This window comes from Hypomesus nipponensis, chromosome 12, assembly GCF_054491055.1.
Source record: "Hypomesus nipponensis isolate SF chromosome 12, ASM5449105v1, whole genome shotgun sequence".
Lineage (NCBI taxonomy): Eukaryota > Metazoa > Chordata > Actinopteri > Osmeriformes > Osmeridae > Hypomesus > Hypomesus nipponensis.
Genome location: NC_140372.1, coordinates 14,992,047 through 15,012,685, shown reverse-complemented (window position 1 = coordinate 15,012,685; position 20,639 = coordinate 14,992,047). Strand labels below are relative to the sequence as shown.

The 20,639-nt window shown below is 43.0% G+C and overlaps 1 protein-coding gene across 4 annotated transcripts in view; it reads left to right on the top strand.

The window, feature by feature from the left end:
* Positions 1-20,401, top strand: part of emilin1b (elastin microfibril interfacer 1b) — a 97,655-nt gene extending 77,254 nt beyond the window's left edge. The window contains exons 3-8 of one of the 4 annotated variants that reach the window (XM_084667533.1): positions 10,914-11,086; positions 11,286-13,691; positions 13,883-13,903; positions 15,417-15,533; positions 15,845-15,979; positions 16,263-20,401. In XM_084667533.1, the coding sequence (XP_084523659.1) occupies positions 10,914-11,086; positions 11,286-13,691; positions 13,883-13,903; positions 15,417-15,533; positions 15,845-15,979; positions 16,263-16,585 (3,175 nt within the window). In that variant the 3' untranslated portion in view covers positions 16,586-20,401. Of the gene's footprint in view, positions 1-10,913; positions 11,129-11,285; positions 13,692-13,882; positions 13,904-15,416; positions 15,534-15,844; positions 15,980-16,262 lie in introns of all 4 variants that reach the window. The other 3 variants (XM_084667531.1, XM_084667534.1, XM_084667532.1) reach the window with 3 other exon arrangements.
* The last annotated feature ends 238 nt before the right edge of the window (positions 20,402-20,639 follow it).

Sequence of the window (20,639 nt, the reverse complement as noted above, 5' to 3'; positions counted from 1 at the left end):
TTTAGAATCACATATGTGTGACGGTACTCTGTGGGGCCCGCTTTCGAACAATCACATATACGTGACATTACTAATTTACGGGTTTAGGGATATCCATTGGTTAAAATACAAGATAAATACAAGATAAAGTACGCCGGCAAATTTAAATCTATGCTAAGGTCTGTGGTCTGTTTATTTCTAACCCAAATCTTACTTCTGCTCCCATTGAATCTAGAACTGGTCCTAAGCACACTGTTCAACCATCATAGGTGCTTTAACTGCATCAAAACACTTACAAAGGCTAAGGTCTTCTTCTTGCCACTCGATCAGCTTCTCTGGGGGGTGATTGACAACTGAGCGTCGTGCAACAGGGGTACGACTCCGCATTCCTCACTGTTCGGTTGCACTGGAGAAGACTCTACTTGCGACACAGGAGGCACTTTTAGTGTTGGTTCAAAAATTGAATCAGACAAATCCAACATGTCCAGCTTGCGAGACTGTGCCCTTGTTAGGACACAAGCCTGGAAAACGTGGGGAAAATCATGAATCATCTTGTCAATGGCTGTTTCGGGGTTTGGGCTTTCTACAATCTCCAACACTGTAGACACCTTCCCACCTGCAATATCGTTACCCAGTAACATTGTGACTCCTTTCATGGGCAACTGAAGCACTATACCAACATGGAAACGTCCCAACACCACATCTGATGTTAAATGGACCCAGTGTAACGGAAACGACACAGTGTTTGCTTTAAACCTTGTAAGAGTACATGTGAGCCACAGTATGACTCAACAGACCAGGGCAAAACGTCTGCGAAAACGCATAGGATCCATATTTGCTTACCACGTAAACAGCTGGTGCTTGGATAGGCTGGATCCAGCTTAGATGTTTTGATTCAGTGATGGTACATCCCAAAATTATTTATTACTATAATGTATTACTTCGCTCAAATGCAAGTTATTGGTACCATACATAAACAATTGATTTAATACTGTACAGTTTCCACAGTGACAATAGGCTACAGCTCAAGCAAGTCACATCACAGAATGACATACAAACGAAAATATCTGTTCGGAATTTAGGTGGTTACGTTATGACCAACGAATGATGTTCCTGGAACCCCCCTAATGTCGTATCCTAAGCAACCAGGGACCTTCCTGGTTGTCCCTAAAAGCTTTTAAAAAAAGTGTCTATAACTGACTAAATTGTGACCTTTTAGGGACTTTAATAACGTCCTAAGGACATCCTAAGGATAACGTCACGGTATAACCTATAAGGGACCAAATAAGAACATCACTGAACATCCCCAGGACGTTACCTTGTTAGCTGGGTACTCCCCCCCCCCCCCCCCCCTTAAAATTTTTTGTGTCATGTCACTGCGAAAATGCAGGCTATCTGTTCTGCCAGGTCGAATATTTTCATTGTAGGCTATATGCGCTGCGTTGTCTTTGGTTAGGTCAGAGCGTAGCCTACTGCGCAGATTTTTATGACATAAAGCATCAACAATACAGGTACTACAGCAATGGTTGATTGCCACTGAACTTAGAAATATGGGGAAATTAAAGTTCAATTACAAATGGCTTAAAAACAACGAGTATTCTTGGGTTGGTGCCTGGAAATTCTTATGAAGCGAACTGTGTGTCGGAAGAATTTCAAACTTGGGACAATGGGGATCAGAGCGATGGAATCGTACGTGCAGAGCAAAAAACACAGAGACTACATAAAGGCACGCCAGCAGCCTGCAATTGCAAGTTTCTGCTCCACCATTTCCACTGCTAGCAACAATGTCAACGCTACAACGCTGGATGTTACAATCCAGAAATTCAGAGCCATCAATGCCATCTGACTTCTAAGCAATTACGCACATTTAGTCAACTGAACCGATTATTGTCATTTTACTATACAGACATCAGTGTGTTTATTTGGAAAGATGACTGTATATTTCCACTTTTGATTTGTATTTCCATTGTAAGTTTGGTCTTAAATTACATTTAGAAGTGTTAATGAAAGGTCTTAAAAAGTCTTACATTATACCTGTAGACAGTGCTATACACAGTCCTGTACATATATATTTGCAACCATTTTCCTAATTTAAACGTTAAAAAAAATATGCTAGTTTGCTACGCTAATGTTACAGTGCTGATTTGCCCAACAGTCCTGCATTTCTCTGACTAGCATGTCTACAGTTTTAAGTAAACTCCATTAGCAGCGAATTTCATTTGATATCAGTGCATAACACTACTTGCTTTGGAGATATTGATACGTGCTAGATGACGTACCCGTAACCAAGTGGTGTCCCATTTCTTAGGGACATGTAGCCCTTACCCCTCAGTTTTTAGGGCCAAGGGCTAGGGGTAAACTAGGGGTAAGGGGTAGGGGTAAGGGGGAGTATTGGGATTCACCCCTACCCCAAGCCCTTAGTTTTGCACGTTCCAGTGAGAGTAAGTGGTGTCCCAATACTCTTTTTGAATCGAGGGGTAGGGCTAAGACGGGGTATGGGTAAGTGAATACTGTGCTACCTGCAACAATGGCGGACAGATCATCCAGAGAGTCCCATAAATGTAATAATATGCATGTTTACAGTTTTAATCAAACTCCATTAACAGCGAATTTCAAAATACCTGGATGTGGGGGGATGACGGGCCCTGGATGTGTCAGTGAGAATATGGAGCATGCGCACGTAAGAGAAGGAAGGCAGTTATTGGAAGAGGCCCTAGCATTTAGCCAAGCATGCATATTTCAAATATTCACAATAAATATAGCTTTCATCTAAAGGCCCCGTCAGATCATTACGTTCTGGTCAACATTCTATGACGTTAGAGGAAACGTTGGTAATCGTCCATGGTCGTTGGTATAGTGCCAGATGAGCGTTGTGTGGACTCTGGTGCCGCTGGTAATCGTCGGTGATCGTCGGAAAACGCTGGTCCCAAAAAAAGGTTTTTACCATGCACAAAAGTTCTCATGGAGACCAGCGTTCTTCAATATTTAATTTTAAACGCTGGATAACACTGAATAACCTTTGTGAAACGTTTGACTAACGTTGCACGCATTTGGCTATTGTTAGTCAGTCGTTACCCTAGCGTTACTTGGTTGTTATTCATCCAGCATTTTATAGCCGTTTGACCATAAAACCCACACACCAGCAAAACACTACTCTGTCGGTATTCACATGTTAGTCACACCTCAACATGCTCGTCTAACGTTGACTAATAATTCACACCAGGCACACGTTGTCGCGCGCCAGTATCACGTCATCACACGCTAATAGTTTTCAGGGGTGTCTTAGTTGTTCGCTGTCCCACGCTAGTCATGCATCAGTCCCACGCTAGTCATGCATTAGTCACAGGTTACTCACACGCCAGATGTGTCCACCTCGCCCAAGAAAGCTCGAAATTGAACGATTAGAAAGTTCAGAGAACGTTGACCAGAACGTCATGGTGTGACGGGTTCTTGACATTGAACTATTTCTCAGATTTATGTACTAAACATTGTCAAGAGTCTTCCAAAGAAATATCCAATATTTTAGCGTTAGAAAAAACGTATATTTCCCTTCAATTAAATCATTTTGGAGATTATGAGGTTTCCTTTGCTCATCCTAACATTTTGTAGTGTCTTCCTTGTGTGGTATTGGTCAATTTCCTAAAATCAATGTGGCATTGATTTATGGACAAATTAAGTATGTGCAAAAGGTGTAAATTTATCAATTTGCAAATCAATCTGTATTACATGTATTTTGGCTAAACATCAAATTGAAAGAGATGTATCCTACACACACATACCATGTTTTAAGTCAGTTGAAGCTATGGTTCATGAGGAGTAGATTTTTTGACATATTTTCATTATACAGAAAAATCCAAGAACCATTATGGTTTATTTCGGCTTTTTTGTTCCTCATGAAAAATAAAGCATATGTACACATTTTCAGAATTGTTTGACTTATGGGCTGGAAATGGTAGCCTTCAGTTCGTTGTGGCAACACTGCCGAATATCCAACAGCTAAAGCTGGAGCAAGAACACGTTTTGCTGAGTTTTGTTGGTGGCCATGATGTTGTGGCCCTCCTCCCTATGGGGTTCGGAAACAGTTTGATTTTCCAGCTATGGCAGCTAGCTCTGTTACAGTAGTGGTGAAGGAATTGGCTAAGGCGAATGCTAGCAGTTGGTTATGGCAGATCAGAGTGGCTCTGGGCAGATCCAATAGTTTTAAACTTCAACAGAGTACCCGCCTACAAGGAAGTCAATGCTTGTCAATGGAGCGAGGCCAGACTCTCGGTACAAATGAAATGTATGAAAGTCTGGTTAGGACCAGGCTATGGAAATGGCATCAATTTGAAAAAGACAAATTGTGGCGTGGCGTGTAGCGCCATCTATTGTTTCACATGGGCCATTTTTTGGTGTGGTAATTACTAGTGCAGAGTAGTTTCAATGTGCCACATTTCTCAACGTTTTACTTTACTGGTCTAGGGGCTGCCATAGTCCCATGGACCCAGCATAATAATAAATATAGCTGCAAGCAGTGATGCGGGTTCCTCCGCAAGATGGGAAAATATTATAAAAATGTACATTCTAGAAGATCAAGAGTTGGACAATGAGAGCAAAAACTATTTAATGTAGTAGGCCAACAACAGTAGGCTGAATGGGGATTTGAACTCATGAGCATCATGACAAGAAAGACTGACAAGTCAGTTTCTTTAACCTCTCTGCTACAAACAAACTGTTGAGATTTTATGAACAGAAAGGGCAGAGTATTAAGCTTTGGTCAGCTTTGGGACTAAGGTTAAGAAACGGTTGACATTTCAAGGTAGAATTGCATGAACTTGCGTATGGTACATCAGAATGACGTCACCTTGAAGCCAATAAGGTTTGAAAAACCATCACTCAAAATTATAATTGATTTATTGACAATATAAGTTTATGTCCACATTATAAGATATAATGTGGACATAAACATAAATACACCCCTTTCAAACATTTGTATAGAATTTCTCTCATTCCATTTCACCCTATATAAAGACACATCTTCCCACACACTATCCCCATCCATGCTGTTTCCCTTTCTCCCAGCGCAAGTCACACCAAAGCAGAAATGCTGCAGCAGCCACATGAGATTTAGATGTAGTCCAAAAATTTCCTCCCACAATCAAAACATTACGCAACACTTTTCAAACTTTTTCAAAAACGGTTTGAAAACCACAGATGTTGACTATACTTGCGTAAATCTAATTCCAGAATCTCAGTCAACCACTATTAAGAATGACCTCCTAGGGAACTTGTCCAGAGCACAGCCCACGTTCAAGCATCGCCTGTGACAGTCATGTTGCCGACTCTGCTCCCATGAAAATACACAACATGCACACTCAGGGTGACCAACAAGTTCATATTAACTAACTAACAGTAACATTACAAACATCTAACTGAACGAACACAACAACTGAAGTCCCTCGCATGGCTGTTGTAACCAAACTATTTTCCACAAGTCTTTGCGTTTTTTTGACATGCCGCACTGCATGCTGGGTACCCAAGAGCGACTGACACTGATTATCTAGCTGTGCTCCGACTGTGTGATATGACGAGATGCTAGTGACGCGCTAAGGTCCCAGAGTCTCCTGCATTAACAAGTTCTGCCCGATTAGCAAGCTATTTTTACTAATGTTTTTGTTAGCGATTGAATGGTAATGCAAGCTAGCTAAAAACGATGTTAGTTAGCTTGGCTAAACTGGTTTTCATAAAACAGAAATCAAGCGTTTTTTATCTGAGCCTGAAAATAAGCTCGCTAAACCGCTTAGCTTGCTACGACGAATACGCCCCAGCTCGACCTTTGCCTGTAAACAGTGATTCTGACTGTCAGAGACCTTTAAATAGCTTGACCTAGTGAAATTGGCTAAACTAGCCTAGCTAACGTAGGTTGTTTTCTCAGGGCATATGACGAATGAAACAGGCTCACCTTGAAACATCCGAGATACTGGCTATCTTCAGCAGGCTCTTGTCTACAAAAAAACAGTCCACCCTGAAGTTTTTGGAGAAGAATTGAGTGAAATAAAAAATTGTTTACACACTGCCAGTGGGCGAGCCAAGTCTGACTCTGAGGCTAACGTCAAAACAATTGTGGGTGAAGTGCCTTGCCCAAGGACACAATGTAATTTGGCACGGCCGGGAATCGAACTGGCGACCTTCAGATTACTTGCCCGATTCCCTAACCACTCAGCCACCTGACTCCCAGTATGTATGTACAGAATGTACAGTATCCCCGGGACGCAGTCTCAATCTACTTGCAAATTTTGCACAAATCTCACAAAAATATCTGGCTAAAAGCACAATTCCCACATCTCTGGAAGGCCGCCCTGCTCCTGTATTTTGGTGTAGACCGTAATGTAAAATAGGGAATTTATGAACGTCATGACGCGACCAAAGCATAGCTGCCGCCTAAGCCTTTGCGGTCTCCCTCGCGCATAGGCTTATTACAAAGAGTTTTACAACCCAAATCACAATTCTGAGCCTACAGGTCTGTGGGGAATCGCTTGATCTCCTATTAGCTGCCCTCCTCTACCATTTTGATGAATTCGCCGAGATGCTAAATGATTCACTAATTACACAGAGGGAAAAAGCTAGCTACTTTGAGTTTGGTTTTCCGTCACTTCAAACTCACGATCTAAAGGTCTCAAAGTGCTCAAACCTTCACAATTATAATTCAAGAGTAGTGTACTTTCACAAACCCAATCATTGATTCTAGCTTAAAATGTGTAAAAATAGGACATACCGAACGTGGCTGCCTCCAACATGGCTATCAGGCGATTCCAGTTGATATTTGTAACGGCGAGCTGCGATTGGAAGCAAAATGAAACAGGAGCTAAAGACCGAGCGTGGGGACTTGGTCAGCACACCATTTCCAGAAAGGATGTGTCAAGTAGGGTGACCATCACGTGTCCCTCTTTGCGCTGTATCACAAAGCATTTTCAATATGCGACGTGCAGGAAAGGGGGTGAAATGCTGTGCAACACAACGCAAAGCGCAACAGGTGGTCACCCTCATAGATATATATATATCAAGGCTGATGTCTGGTCCGCGTTGCCGGCCAACGGAGTTGAACGTCCTCACATGGCGGCCTTCTTGCTACAGTCAACTCCCCCATAACATTGTGTTGTTCTACATGTACTTTTTAAATGGCCATAACTTGCTAAATTTTCAACCAATTTTGAAACGGTTTGGTTTGATATCAACACTAAAGATGTAGTTAAGCCACTGCATACTTTTGAATAATTACTTATATTTAAAAAATAGAAGCCATAGGTGGCGCTATAAAACACGCCTAAAGTCTAAGTGATTTCCCCAGCGCCCCATTACTCCAAAAGCTCAATTCAGAGATTGAATTAATGTGTGTGCGAGTGTGCATTTTTGTGCTGTATCAACCTGTGTCAGTGTATGTATATATTTGTGTCTGTGTCAGTGTACGTATGAGGCCTGCCTCGCAGACATCTCCACCTGGATGACCGAGCACCACCTCCAGCTGAACCTCGCCAGAACAGAACTTCTCATCATCCCGGCCAAACCCTCCATCTCCCACGACCTCTCAATCACCCTGGGATCTGCGATGACCCCCTCATCCTCTGCCAGGAACCTTGGGGTTACCATGGATGACAAGCTCTCCCTCACGGCCCACATTGCTGCGGTCTCCCGGTCGTGTAGATTCACCCTCTACAACATCCGGAAGATCAGGAGATACCGGTCTGAGCACTCCACCCAGCTGCTAAGCACTTGTCCTCTCCAAGTTAGACTACTGCAACTCGCTGCTCGCCGGTCTCCCAGCATGCGCAACCCGCCCTCTTCAGAGGATTCAGAACGCAGCGGCCCGCCTGGTCTACAATCTACCCAGACGCTCCCACGTTACCCGACTCCTCATCTCCTTCCACTGGCTACCCATAACGGCCCGCATCAGATTCAAGACCCTGGTACTGACCTTCCGAGCAGTGAACGGGACTGCACCCAACTACATCAAGTCTCTCCTGCAGCCTTACACCCCCACTGCACCTACGGTCTTCTTCAGACAACCGCCTGGTGGTCCCACCGCTCAAGACCGCCCGGTCCCAACACAAGCTCTTCTCCTGCCTGGCCCCCCAGTGGTGGAATCAACTCCCCACCTCCATCAGAGACACAGACTGTCTCTCTACCTTCAAGAGAAGCCTCAAGACGCACTTGTTCCGGGAGTACAACTGTACTTAAGAACCCAATGCTAGTTTCCTCAAGGATCACAATGACTCTTGCTTAGACTGTTGCTCTTGTTGGTTAGTAGTAGCTGATTTAAACAGTTGTATTCTATTTTAGTTAATCTTATTTTTATTGCTTTCCTACAGGTACACCTGCATTTAGAGATTAATGTTGTTTAATTGTAACTTGCTTAACTACATGCTCTTATGGTTTCTTCCCCTTCAGCACTTATTTTTTGGTTGTTCACAATGTGTACTTCTTGTTTTTGGCTACCCGTTATGCTTTGGGGCTATCTTGTTGTTATTATCAGTGACCTATGCACTTTGTAAAGCGCTCTCTCTTGGAAGTTGCTTTGGATAAAAGTGTCTGCTAAATGAATACATGTAATGTAAATATATTTTTACAGATTGTGAAAGTGCAGATTGTAAGCTTTCAAATGTTGTGTCATACATTGAAATCTGAAAATAGCGTAAGATATGCGTATCTCAATGGGGGGAAAGCTCTAGCCCAGATATTCGTCTTCCAAGATTTTAGACTGTTTCACGCCTTAAGAGAGTTGTGATTGTTTTGTATTAATCATTTTAAGTGACAAGCAACGGTTATTTCACCGCAGTGAAAAAAAAGAAAACAATATTCACACTCCATCAAATTCCAGGATCCTGCTTTCTTGACTTATCCTAGATATGTGTGTTTAACACCCAGGGCCCTATCTTGCACCCAGCGCAACTGACCTTGTCAACAACGCAAGTATCATTCCTAGTTTGCACTCGACGCAAAGCAGACTTTTCCCTCCATAGACGCACGTCGGTAAATTAGGGAATAACTTTGCGCTCCCGGGTGCGGTTCAGCAAAAAAAGGAGGCGTGTTTCAGCGCAAACGTTCCCTGGTGCTATTTTGCAGTTTCAGAAAAACAATTCTGCCACTGACCAGGAAAAACGTAGTCTAAAGTCAATGCGCGTTATCCAGATGCTATTTTAAGGGTGCAAGCTTGGTCCGTGCGCACTGCTGGCGAGGCCAGGGTCTTCTTTCTGCGAATCTACGTTACATTGTTTTGATTTATGGAGTGTTACATTTCTTCAATGATTATAAAAAGATTTTCATGAGAAATCTCTATGTATGTGAACTTGATTTGTATGAATTGCGGCAATTTCCTCCCACGCCTGTTTAACCAAAGGTAATTTGGGTGGGTTTCTTCTCCCATCTCCATCAGAATCAGAATTTGGTTTATTCACCATGTAGCTTATGTTACACAAACACAGAATTTACTGTGGCAGGAAGGTGCAAACAATAAACATTTAGGGATCTTAAATTAAGGAAAAAAGTACAATAGTTAAACTAATTCTAAGAACTAAACAATTAAAAAATATAACAATTTAAAAAATAAAATATATATAAAAATAAGAATAGGAATTTGAATGAGCAGCATGAGCGGGCAATTTGGTGCAATGAGAAAACTGCTCTGCCATTCCCATAAAATGTCACTTTTTTATCTGTTATGGCCCTGACTAGAACGTCGGACTCTTCGGCTGTGAACCGGTACTGGCGTGCGCCTGCAAATCTCATCTTCTGAAAACAGCTAGGTCAAACAAAGAAAACTCAACTGGAAGCTTATATTAACAAGAACAAATTACGAGTATTTAGTGATCCTAAACATGGTGTTTATTTTTTTGTGGGTCCTTCAACACTTAACGGTTTGTAATATGCAAGAAAATGAAAACAGTAAATTTTGGGGGGAAATAAACGTTTTTGGCAAACAATACAGAATACCGACAAGAGCCCCTTTCACTGGACATGTGCTTGAGCAGCTTATTTGGAAGTTTTGACAAAGTAGGCAGCATTAGGCTGTATGTTTTGTAGATTTCCCTGAAGTTACCAATCAAGCGCAGAGCAATTGGTTTTATACATTTTCAAACATTTGTGTTCCTTTTTTCTATTTGCATGATTGGGTAAGATTACATTTGTATGCATGCTTCCCGTTCTTAACTATCTTCTAACTTTTTTACATAAGAGTAAGACAGCAAAACTGAAAGCAGATTCTGAAAACAAATGTACAACTAGAAAAAAAGCTGGAAAGAATTGTACTACAAATATGTTGAGATCTGTACAGATTACCCTGCAGAGGATCGAATCATTGTTGGTATTTTGGTGAATAGCAAGGATAAGAGTTACCTCAAGCTTGGCATCTGGGGCCGGAAACTCCTCTGCTCTGTTTATACTGTGTGGTCATTCCTCCGAACTCAATGTAGAAAACCTCAAATGAGACTTGAATGTAATTTGGCAGAAAATGCTTGTTACTTTCGGTTTGTGGCCAGTAACGACTTGGTTGACTTGCAGAAACGTAAACAGTCTATATTATACAAAAGGCCTTGACTGAGAGTGTAGGCTTAAACAAGCTCACTATATCAACATTTCAGGGCTTAGAAAACCGATTGTGTGGACATTTAATTCCTGCAGCAAGTTGGTCATATAGAGCAAAGTGTGCAAATACACATGGGAATATGAGTAATACATGTAAAGTACTTAGAATACATTATATATTTTCATTTCACATTTAACTTTTTTTTTTTTACTGAAACTAAATGGTTCCAACTGTCCAAAACATCACTGAAACCTTTTGGCTTCTGTGGAAATTCAAACAGTTACCTGTTCAAAATAGGTGTACATGCATCGAAGCAGCAGAAGATACATTATGTGATGTAGATTTGCTGTCTGTCTCTCTCCTCCTCTCTGTTCAGGTACCGCACCTACATGAGGCCCAGGTACAAGGCGGCTTACAAGATGGTGACAGAGATGGAGTGGAAGTGCTGCCATGGATACATCGGGGAAGACTGCGGCGAGGGACCAATTGGCGCTGGATCGGGAACCCCAATTGCCACGGCCCGACCAAGACCCAGACCAGGACAAACTGGTACTGGTTCTGGTCATGTGCTGAGTGGTGTGTCAATGCAATGTATAGTCTTTTGAGAAATCATCTTTTACAAATAAAAACATAAGTTTATGTATTCAACCCTAAAACATCTGTTTTTAGAATAGTGTTGGTTGAATTAACAAATAAAATAATTTGTACTGTATAGGACCTAGCTGAACTAGTGTTGACCATGTTCCAGGTCGAGGAGACAATGACAAGATGCGTCAACTGGAGGACAAGATCCAGAGCCTGACCAAGGACCTCCACGACCTGCAGTCCACACTTAAGGGCATGAACGAGCGCTTCCAGGAGGAGCTGCGCAAACCAGGCTTTACCGGTGGCTCTGGAGGGGGCAAGAACCCTGCAGACGCAGCCCAACCAGAGATGAAAGAGACAATCCACAGCATCCAGACAAAACTGGACCAGCTGGACAATCGGACCCAGCTCCATGACAAGACATTGGTCAGCATCAACAACCACCTGGTCAACGGGAAGGGCGGGATGGGCAACAATCTAGGGGGGGCGTTTGTAGGCGGTGGTGCCAGCAGTGGACAGCTGAACGCACTTAAGGAGGAGATCCTGAGAGAACTAGAGCAGAGGGTGTCACTGTCCTGTTCCTCCTGCAAGGCTGGGGTAGATGACCTGCGCAGACAGCAACAAGAGGGCCGTGAGAGGATCCGTACACTTGAGAAGCAGCTGAACGCCATGGATGTACGCTATCGTCTGAGCCTTGATGAACTGAGGAGAGACCTGACTCGCTCGCACGGCTGCTGCGATACTGTCAATGACCTTAAGACCCGAGTCACGGATGCCGAGCGGAAGATCAGCTCTGCGTCAGAGAACTATGACATCATACAGAACCGCCTGGACAAGGAGCTGTTTGGTTCCAATGGTGATGGTTTTGGAGGAGGACAGGGAGGAGGATTTGGCAGCAGTGGAGGTAGTATAGAAGGCACCAGAAGGCCAGAGGACAGACTGGACAGCAGGCTGAGGGACCTGGAGAGGAGGGTTAACAACACAGTCCAGAGGTCTCCAGAGAACTTTGCCTACATGGAGAAGGTCTTGAAGGACTACTTCCACAGGGAGCTGGGAGATCTAAGGACAGTGTTCCTGGATCGTTTTGATGACCAAGCCTTCAGAATCTCAGATGTGGAGCTAGACCTGGGCTTGGTGAAGGATAAGGTGTCAGATCACAACAAGCGGCTATTAAGTCTTGAGAACAACACTTCCCTCTTGAATAGGAGGATGGGGGCGTGTGGTTGTGGGGGAATCCAAGAAGAAGGAGGGGGCATTGGAGGAGGAGGGAGAGAATATGGAGTAGGGGGCCCTGCAAGTGGTGAACGAGGGGATGGGGGAGTTCTTGGAGGAGGGGGAAAAGGACGATTTAGTGGAACTGGGGGAAGGGATGGAGGTGGAGGAAGAGTTGGGGGAGGATTAGGAGGAGTGAGAGGAGATAGTGTTGATGAAGACACAGTGAAGTCTCTGGAGTGGAAGGTAATAGCCAACGAGAATGACATCCGTCGCTTTGACACTCGTCTCAAAGATCTCTCCATTTCTGGCGACTCCCTCATGGACAAGGTTGTTGACCTTAGCCAAGACATCCTCAGGATCAAAGCTGTGACAGGGGAGAAGGGAGAACATTTTAACCGAATCGTCACTGAGATTGAGATGCTAGGCAATGATTGCGACGCATGTGGGAGGGTGGAAGATGAGTTGAGGAAGCTGAAGAACCACACACTGCATACCCTGAACCGCTGGCAGACAGATATAAATGCTATCCAGGTCAAGGACTCCAGTCAGAACTCCTGTTCCCAGGTATGCTCTGACATCCAGGAAGAGGTGGGGAGGCTGAGGGAAGACATGGATAAGTGCACTGTGCAGTGTAAGATCGCCCCAGACACTCACACAGGCACTGGAGGAGCAAGAGGAGGAGAAGGAGGAACAGGAGTTGGTGGAACAGGAACTGAAGGAGGAAGGCTGGTTGAACCTCAGAAGCCCCTTGATGGCCACAGTGTGATCGGGGGCACATTCAACAACAACCACTTGAAGACACTTCAGGGTGAGCTGTCGGAAGTCATTCTGACATTCAGCTCCATTAACGACACATTGAAGGGTCTGGAGCACACAGTTCAGAAGCACAGCAGCGTCATAACTGACTTGGGAAACACCAAGGACAAGATCATCTCTGAACTTGATAAGATCCAGCAGGAAGTCAACGAGCACATTGAGGAAAGCCTTGACCGGTTGGACAGAGTTGACAGGGACGTACGTCGTTTTGAGAGCACGCTGGTGGTGGAGATTGGTGACTGCAAGCGTTCTGCCGATGGGCTGGAAAAGAGGCTATCCAAGATGGAAGAAATGTGCGCAAGGCTGGACCGAGTGTCTGACTCGCTAGCAAGGATTAAAGATGGACTAAACAAGCATATGTCAGGGCTGTGGAACTGCGTCAATGGGCTAAATGCAACTGTGACCTTCAACGGAATGGTCATCCAGGACATAAAGACAACACAGGTTGATGGGATCCATGGGAAAATCAAGGGCCTGAACTCCACCGTCAACAACCTGCTCAAGGAGTTCCACAGCTTTTCAGAACACAACCTCACAGGTGAGCTGTAAAATAATATTTTGATTAACATGTTAATTATTCTGACTGAGTTAGTTTATGACTGACAGACTGGCTGACTTACAGTTGCTGTTAATGATCTGATCACCGTCTGACTGCACACATGGTCTGAGCTGTCTTTTTGTTGAGTTTGAGAAACTCACCATCTACCTCCAATTTGTTTACCTTTGTAGGCCCTGTGCTGCGGCAAAGAGGTTTGAACGGTTTATAATTCTACTAACACTGTCTTTGCGCTGTACATGCAAGGTTAACCCTTTCCTTTCTAAAATGAAAAACTCTCTTGTGTCTATGATACGAGGTTCTTAGTGGGTTCTTTTGCATAGTCAGTGTACAGTGTATAGTATTTTAGACAGTCTTCAGTTACACCATTTGCATCCACATTCAAGACAGACCGAGTGTAAGCAACAATATACACGCTACAATCAACACTACAAAGGAAATATACAAATTAGTGCTGTCAGTTTAACGCGTTATTAACGGCGTTAACGCAAACCCAAATTAACGGCGTCAATTATTTTATCGCGCGATTAACGCTCTTTTTGGCCTAGCAAACTTTGTAGTTTTTTTCACATGCTGTTGCAACAACTACCGACGTTAGAAAAACTACAACACCACACCGGATCTAGCTAGACCGGAAACAAAACAACAGGCACGCCAAACACTCGTTTGGCTTGCGAGCTGGCTAAAGAGTAGTAGCAGAGCCCGTTTACGGATATTAGACATTCTCTGGTAGTAGGCTAACGTTACGTTTTGAGTGGATGACGAGCGCGAGATGCCGAAATGGATGCCAATAAGATTCTGAATGGAAAGTATGCTTTTAAAAAGTTGCAAAATGGTTCTATTGACAAGACCAGTGATCTGTGTGTTTTGTCGTTGTAAACTGAGATATCATCGCAGCACGTCCAGTCTGAAATACCACTTGATGGCCAAGCACACAGCTGATGCGAATTCTCTGCCCCCTCGTCAAAGCCAGGCGATTGCAATGTTGTTTTCAATAAAAAAAATATTTGCACAAAGCAATCCGAACCACTTTTCTATGTTGATAAGAGCATTAAAATTTGAAAAAAGATTGGGAAAAAAAGAAATCAGGGACATTTAGAATAGATAAAAATGTGCGATTAATTGTGATTAATCGCGAGTTAACTATGACATTAATGCAATTAATCGCGATTAAATATTTTAATCGTTTGACAGCACTAATACAAATTCACCTGTAATCCTACAATTAAAACTGTGTCTATTTGTATAACATTACACAGGTGAAATAGTGCTGGGGATTTAAGCAGACACAGGGTTACATAATAGAGGAATTCTGAGCTTGCCCTGTGAAAGCTTATGTTTTTGATTTGTTTCAACCAACCTTGTATGTGATCAAAACACCAATTTCCCTTTTTTGTGGACTACAATTTGACTGAGCAGTACATGTGGAAAGCATAAATATGTACTGTCAACGAAGAATAAAGTATGTAACTATAAATGGAAAACATAATCTTGTTAACACCAAGATCAATGTCCTGACTCATTTGCTACCAGCCTACTTTTATTCTTAGTATGTTCATATGTAGCATGTGCCATTATAGTGTCTACAGTCCACTTACATGTGTGTCAAGCATGTTTACATTTTATGTTTTCTGTCCGATTGTAAAATAGTTGTATTCGGTGCTAACAAAAGTGTGTTATCTTTCTTTTTACTAACTCCTGTCCCAGGCCTACCTGGACTACCTGGTCCCCAGGGAGAGAGGGGCTTTGCTGGGATACCTGGGCCCAAAGGTCCCTATGGACCTCCAGGAAGGCAAGGAGAGATTGGTCTCAGAGGACTTCCAGGTAAGATAAAAAACCAGGAGCCCTTTTTAGCAATAGTTTTTTGCTGGATGATACTGTATTTGTGTGAATACACTGTGATTTGTCCTAGCAGTGCCACTGACTCTATCTTTACCTACCTTTACCTCATTGAGATGAACAAGGATTTCGTTTTTATGACATTTGAATCCTTGAGTTTCTCATGTCCTAACAGAGATTCTAGACAATTATTATTTGAATACAGAATTTGAGCCAGTTTCAAGTTATCTTCTCAGAATTTAAGACAGTCACAGACAATGTATTTCTAAACATTCCTCTAATAATATCCCAATCAGGTTTGCCTGGTGTTGATGCCCATATGCCAAAGTTGTCCTTCTCAGCTGCCCTCACAAACCCCATGGTCAATGCTGGAACCATTGTCTTTGACAAGGTCTTTGTCAACGAAGGAGAATTCTACAACCCAAGGACAGGTGACTACAACACAGAGAGCCAATAGGTTTCTTACTTGCACAGATCGTTCCTCTTCACTCTCAATGGTACATTTGGTTGCTAATAGGATCACTATTGGTTATGGTTCACATTATTCTGAAATTCAGTTGATTATAATGCATTCATGTAGAGATTCTTCCTAATGCATTTAGCTACAATGGATTGGAATTAGAATGGGCCAGTTTCCTAGTTTTGTGTTCAAAATACTACATTTCTACAATGAGCTCCAACTCTCCTCCTATGCCTGGTTCCTGTGTCCCCCAGGTATCTTCAGGGCACCCGTTGACGGCCACTACTTCTTTAGTGCCATCTTGACAGGTTACTGGAATGAGAAGATTGAGGCAGTTCTTTCCAAGTCTAACTATGGCATTGCCCGTGTGGACTCTGGAGGCTACCAGCCTGAGGGTCTGGAGAACAAGCCCGTGGCAGATGCCAAGGACACCCCAGGCTCACTGGCGGTCTTCAATATCATCCTACCACTCCAGATGGGGGACACTGTATGCATCGACCTGGTGATGGGCAAGCTGGCCCACTCTGTGGAACCTCTCACCATCTTTAGCGGAATGCTGCTGTATGAGAAGATGTGATTGTAGGATGCATGTATGAATGGATGTTCTAAAGAAGACATGGAGAGGACAAAAAAAGGAATGGACTTCTTTCAACACCAAAATGTTTTATTGACGTCAGCTTTAAACAGAAGAAAAACAATGACAGGGTCCAAAGAATGATGAATGAACCTCTGAACTGTTAAGGAAGTTGTTTCCTGGTCTTCCACCTTATCCCTGGTCCTTAGATATTACCTTGAGACCTGACTTTTAAATAACAGGAAATTATGTTAACAAAGCACATACCTTCTCATATTATAACCTATACTCCACTTTTTTTCCAATATGTGTTTTTACACAGGTTTGTACTACTGCAGGATGTTTTATATTCTTATCCTTATAAAGCCTGAAACCCCATAACGCAATCCAGTTATGGGACCACTCATGCGTTTGATTTAGTACACCCTCTCCAATGTAACTCAAACAGCTCAAATATAAGTAAGGTAAATCAATTGCACCTCAAATATAAGAACATCTGTAATTGACCAAGAGCTGGGTGTCACCCTCACCTTTCCAAAGCTGAGCATGAGTTTTACCTCATTTGTAAATTTCCAATTTTTTACCCATGTTGCTGCACAATGTTTTTAATGTCTAAGAGCCAGAGATATACAACTTATTCCATTATACAGTTAGCCTGGCTCTGCCCTCCTACGTAATTCCACAACATTTTCACTGTGCTTCTGTTCTGCCGGTGGGCTTGAGGTATATTGGTCAGATGTCTCTGGTAAACTTTTACCTGTCCAATCAGCGAACAGCAAGGCGAGGTATGTACAATCACCGAACAGAGGGAGTGGCTGAGAATGACGTTGATGTTGTGCGCTAGTTTGAGTTGGAGTTACGTAATGGCGGCGGAGAAAGCTGCGAGCAAAGCCTTTTGTCCGTTGTGGCAACGGACAAAAGGCCGAATATCCAGAAGTTAAAGCCGGAGCAAAAACAATCTTTGGTGAACGAGTTGGCTAAGGCGAACACTAGCGATTGGTTATGCCAGATCCAGAGTGGCTCTGGGCAGATCCAATAGTTTCAAACTTCAACAGAGTACCCGCCTTCAAGTAAGTTGATGCTTGTCAATAGATCGAGCCCGGACGCTATGTACAAATGCAATATACGAGAGTCTGGTTAGGACCAGGCTATTATACAGTTTCCTAAACAGTGAATATAGGCGTGGATCAGAAAGTACAAGTTGTTTGCTGGAATTTTGTAAGTTCTTTTCGTTTTTTTATTACTATGAATTCCCTTGTAAGTCAGGTAAATGATGTTTTCATGTTGCTTGTATGTTTTTTACACCTACGAGAAGTCCTTTATTCCAGCCATATACTATGTTGTGTGTACCATGCTATGTGTGGCATGCCGTGCCTTTGCTACAGTGCTATATGGCATTATGCCTTAAATACTTAAAAAAAACTTTTATGCAGCTGTACTAACATAGAATCCTTATTGTTCAGCCATCAGCCATGATCAACTGAACTTTTTAGCCACTAAATCAAGGAGGAACAACTTGGTAGTTCTACACACAGAAGCCCATGTCAGTCAGAGAGTCCATTTGATGGCATTATATTACCTAGGATTAAATCATTTTACTTGATAGAAAGTCTAAATAATGCTCAGTCTGACTTTATGAGAGATCAAATTCAGGGCCTCATGTACTAACGCTTTTGCGTCCACTTCAGGCGTATTTGGTGCGCTTAAAAGCATGGCAAGGTATGTACAAACATGCCGCACTGAGGTAAAATCAGACTGCCTGTCACGGGAACTGAAAATGTCAAATTGCGTTTTTCCGTGTCATGCATATGCATTCACGGAAGGGTCAAGGAGAAAGTGGTAGTTTCCCATAAAGAGATGGGAGTGGATGTGTAAAGTGCACCTAATTATGTATTCCGCCGTATGTGCAAAAAACGCCTTCTATTTTGTGGTGAAAATTCTCCGCCCCTTTAAAGCAGGTGTAAACCAGGATGCAGGTTTCTTTGTATATGCCTCCTCGTGAAATGGCAGCAGTAATCCGAGCAAGATAAACCCATAGGCCAAGGAGAGGAACTGAAAGGATTTTTGCCACAAGGATCAAACTTTTTCAGTTGAGTGAACACAAAATCATTAAACGTTACAGATTAAGCAGGCGTGCAAATGTAACCGGTGTGAATTGGTGAAACTCACTCCTCAGGTATGTAATGGGCCACCTGCGTCTACGAATAGCTAGCTTTTCTTTGGCGTAGCTGGTAGTGGTCGCACTTGGCAAGTCGGAGGTTGGGCATACAAGCCCAGTGACTGGCAAACGACACCTTGTTGTGACTGAGCGTGGCTATGTCAATTACATACCGTCACACAATATTACAGTTACTGGAAGAAATCAAAGATGACATTGAATCTCCGACTCAGTGTTCACATACTATTCCAGCAGTTGTTAAACTCCTCGCTACATTACAAGTATTGGCATCAGGATCATTTCAAACAGTCATAAGATCTTCAGTGGGAATATCGCAGTCTACACTCAGCTGTATGATAGCAGAAGTACTTAATGCTTTGCTACAGCGCAGTACCTGTGATCTGTTAATGGCAACTTTTTCTTTAATACGCCGTTTAAGGGCCTGTCACCTCTTTTTTACCTCTTCCAACTGTCTGCGGGTCGAGGATATTGCATAATTCTTTTTTGTAATTTCGGTCCAGATGGCATTTTTTTTGTGTCGGTGTGGAATTCCGGCCTTGTATAATATTTTAATTAGCTGTTACCTCATGAAAATGCACATACATTTCGTTATCACTAAATAAATCGCAGTTTTAACTTTGGTGGCTGATCCATGATAGAGAGGAGGCCCATTCAATTGCGCATTTAAATGCTCGCAATTTACGGTATAGTGGGCGGAGAAAGGCGCTGATTACCCGATAAACTGCAGGTTTGGTAAATATGACGTAAGCTGAAGTATCACAGCGTGCGCTTTCTGAGGGTTCATGGTGTGATGGTGCTGACAACATTGTTTGCAAATGTACGTACATTAGGGCCTCAATGTCTTCCTTCTACCTTTACCTGTTCATCCTCCTCAACCTAATCCTCTTCTCCTTACTCCCAGTTTTTCCTGTCCCCCCAGGTACAAGATGTGTTGAGCGGCAGCCAAGGGCAACATGAAATTCGTAAAGGAAATTGCTTTGAAAAAAGAAAGCACTGCTTTCCTTTAATGGGTTAAGAATATCAAATTAAAGCATTACATAGAAATAAGGGTGGTGCCCACTGCGATAGGAGAGGAGGGAGAGATGAGAAGGAAGAGGAAAATATCAAGAGAAAAGTGGAGAGGAGGGAGAGAAGAAAGGAAAGAGGCGAGATAGGAGGAGAAAATAGAGAAGGGAGGGAAGACAAAGGAGAGGAGGTCCATTAGACTTTCCTCCTGGCCCTGACATAACCTTGTGAAACTCACCAGAGACAGCATAGCCTGGGTGTATGGTGTAACACTGTAACATCCTCCCACTCATCTATGACAGGATCAGGCTGCATGTTTCAGATCAGGAGTGCAGTTCTAGGACCAGACTCTTCCTGCTCATCTCAAACTGATACTTGGACCAAAAACAAGGGACACAGGGCACATGCCTTACTACTCTTAACTACTCCATCACTCCCTAGGGCAGATGTATGGGAGAGAAAAGTTTGTTTACAGTTTGCCAGGATAAGTGGTAGGACGTCTTATCAAAAGTCGGACTGGATAAGTGGCAGCTGTCTTTAACTGAAGTTCCCCGCCTTTACCCAAACAATTTAAAATGTTACCTTGAATATGGAATTTTGACAACACGTATGAGTGAAATAAATACTTACAACCACATACTCTCTGTGTATGAGTTTGTTCAAAGGCCTGAAACTGCATAATTTCTGCATCAGTAGGGTGTTGCAGTCTACAACCTATTCAAACCAAACCTCCCATTTGTTTTGGAACTTTGCACAACAGAGTACGTTTACTGATGTGCCAACATCCTTTTGTCTTAGTTCAGAATGTGGTTGGTTGTCAAGGTACCAGAAACCAGCTGTTTTTGTGAGCCAGAAACTAAGTGAGAGAGACTG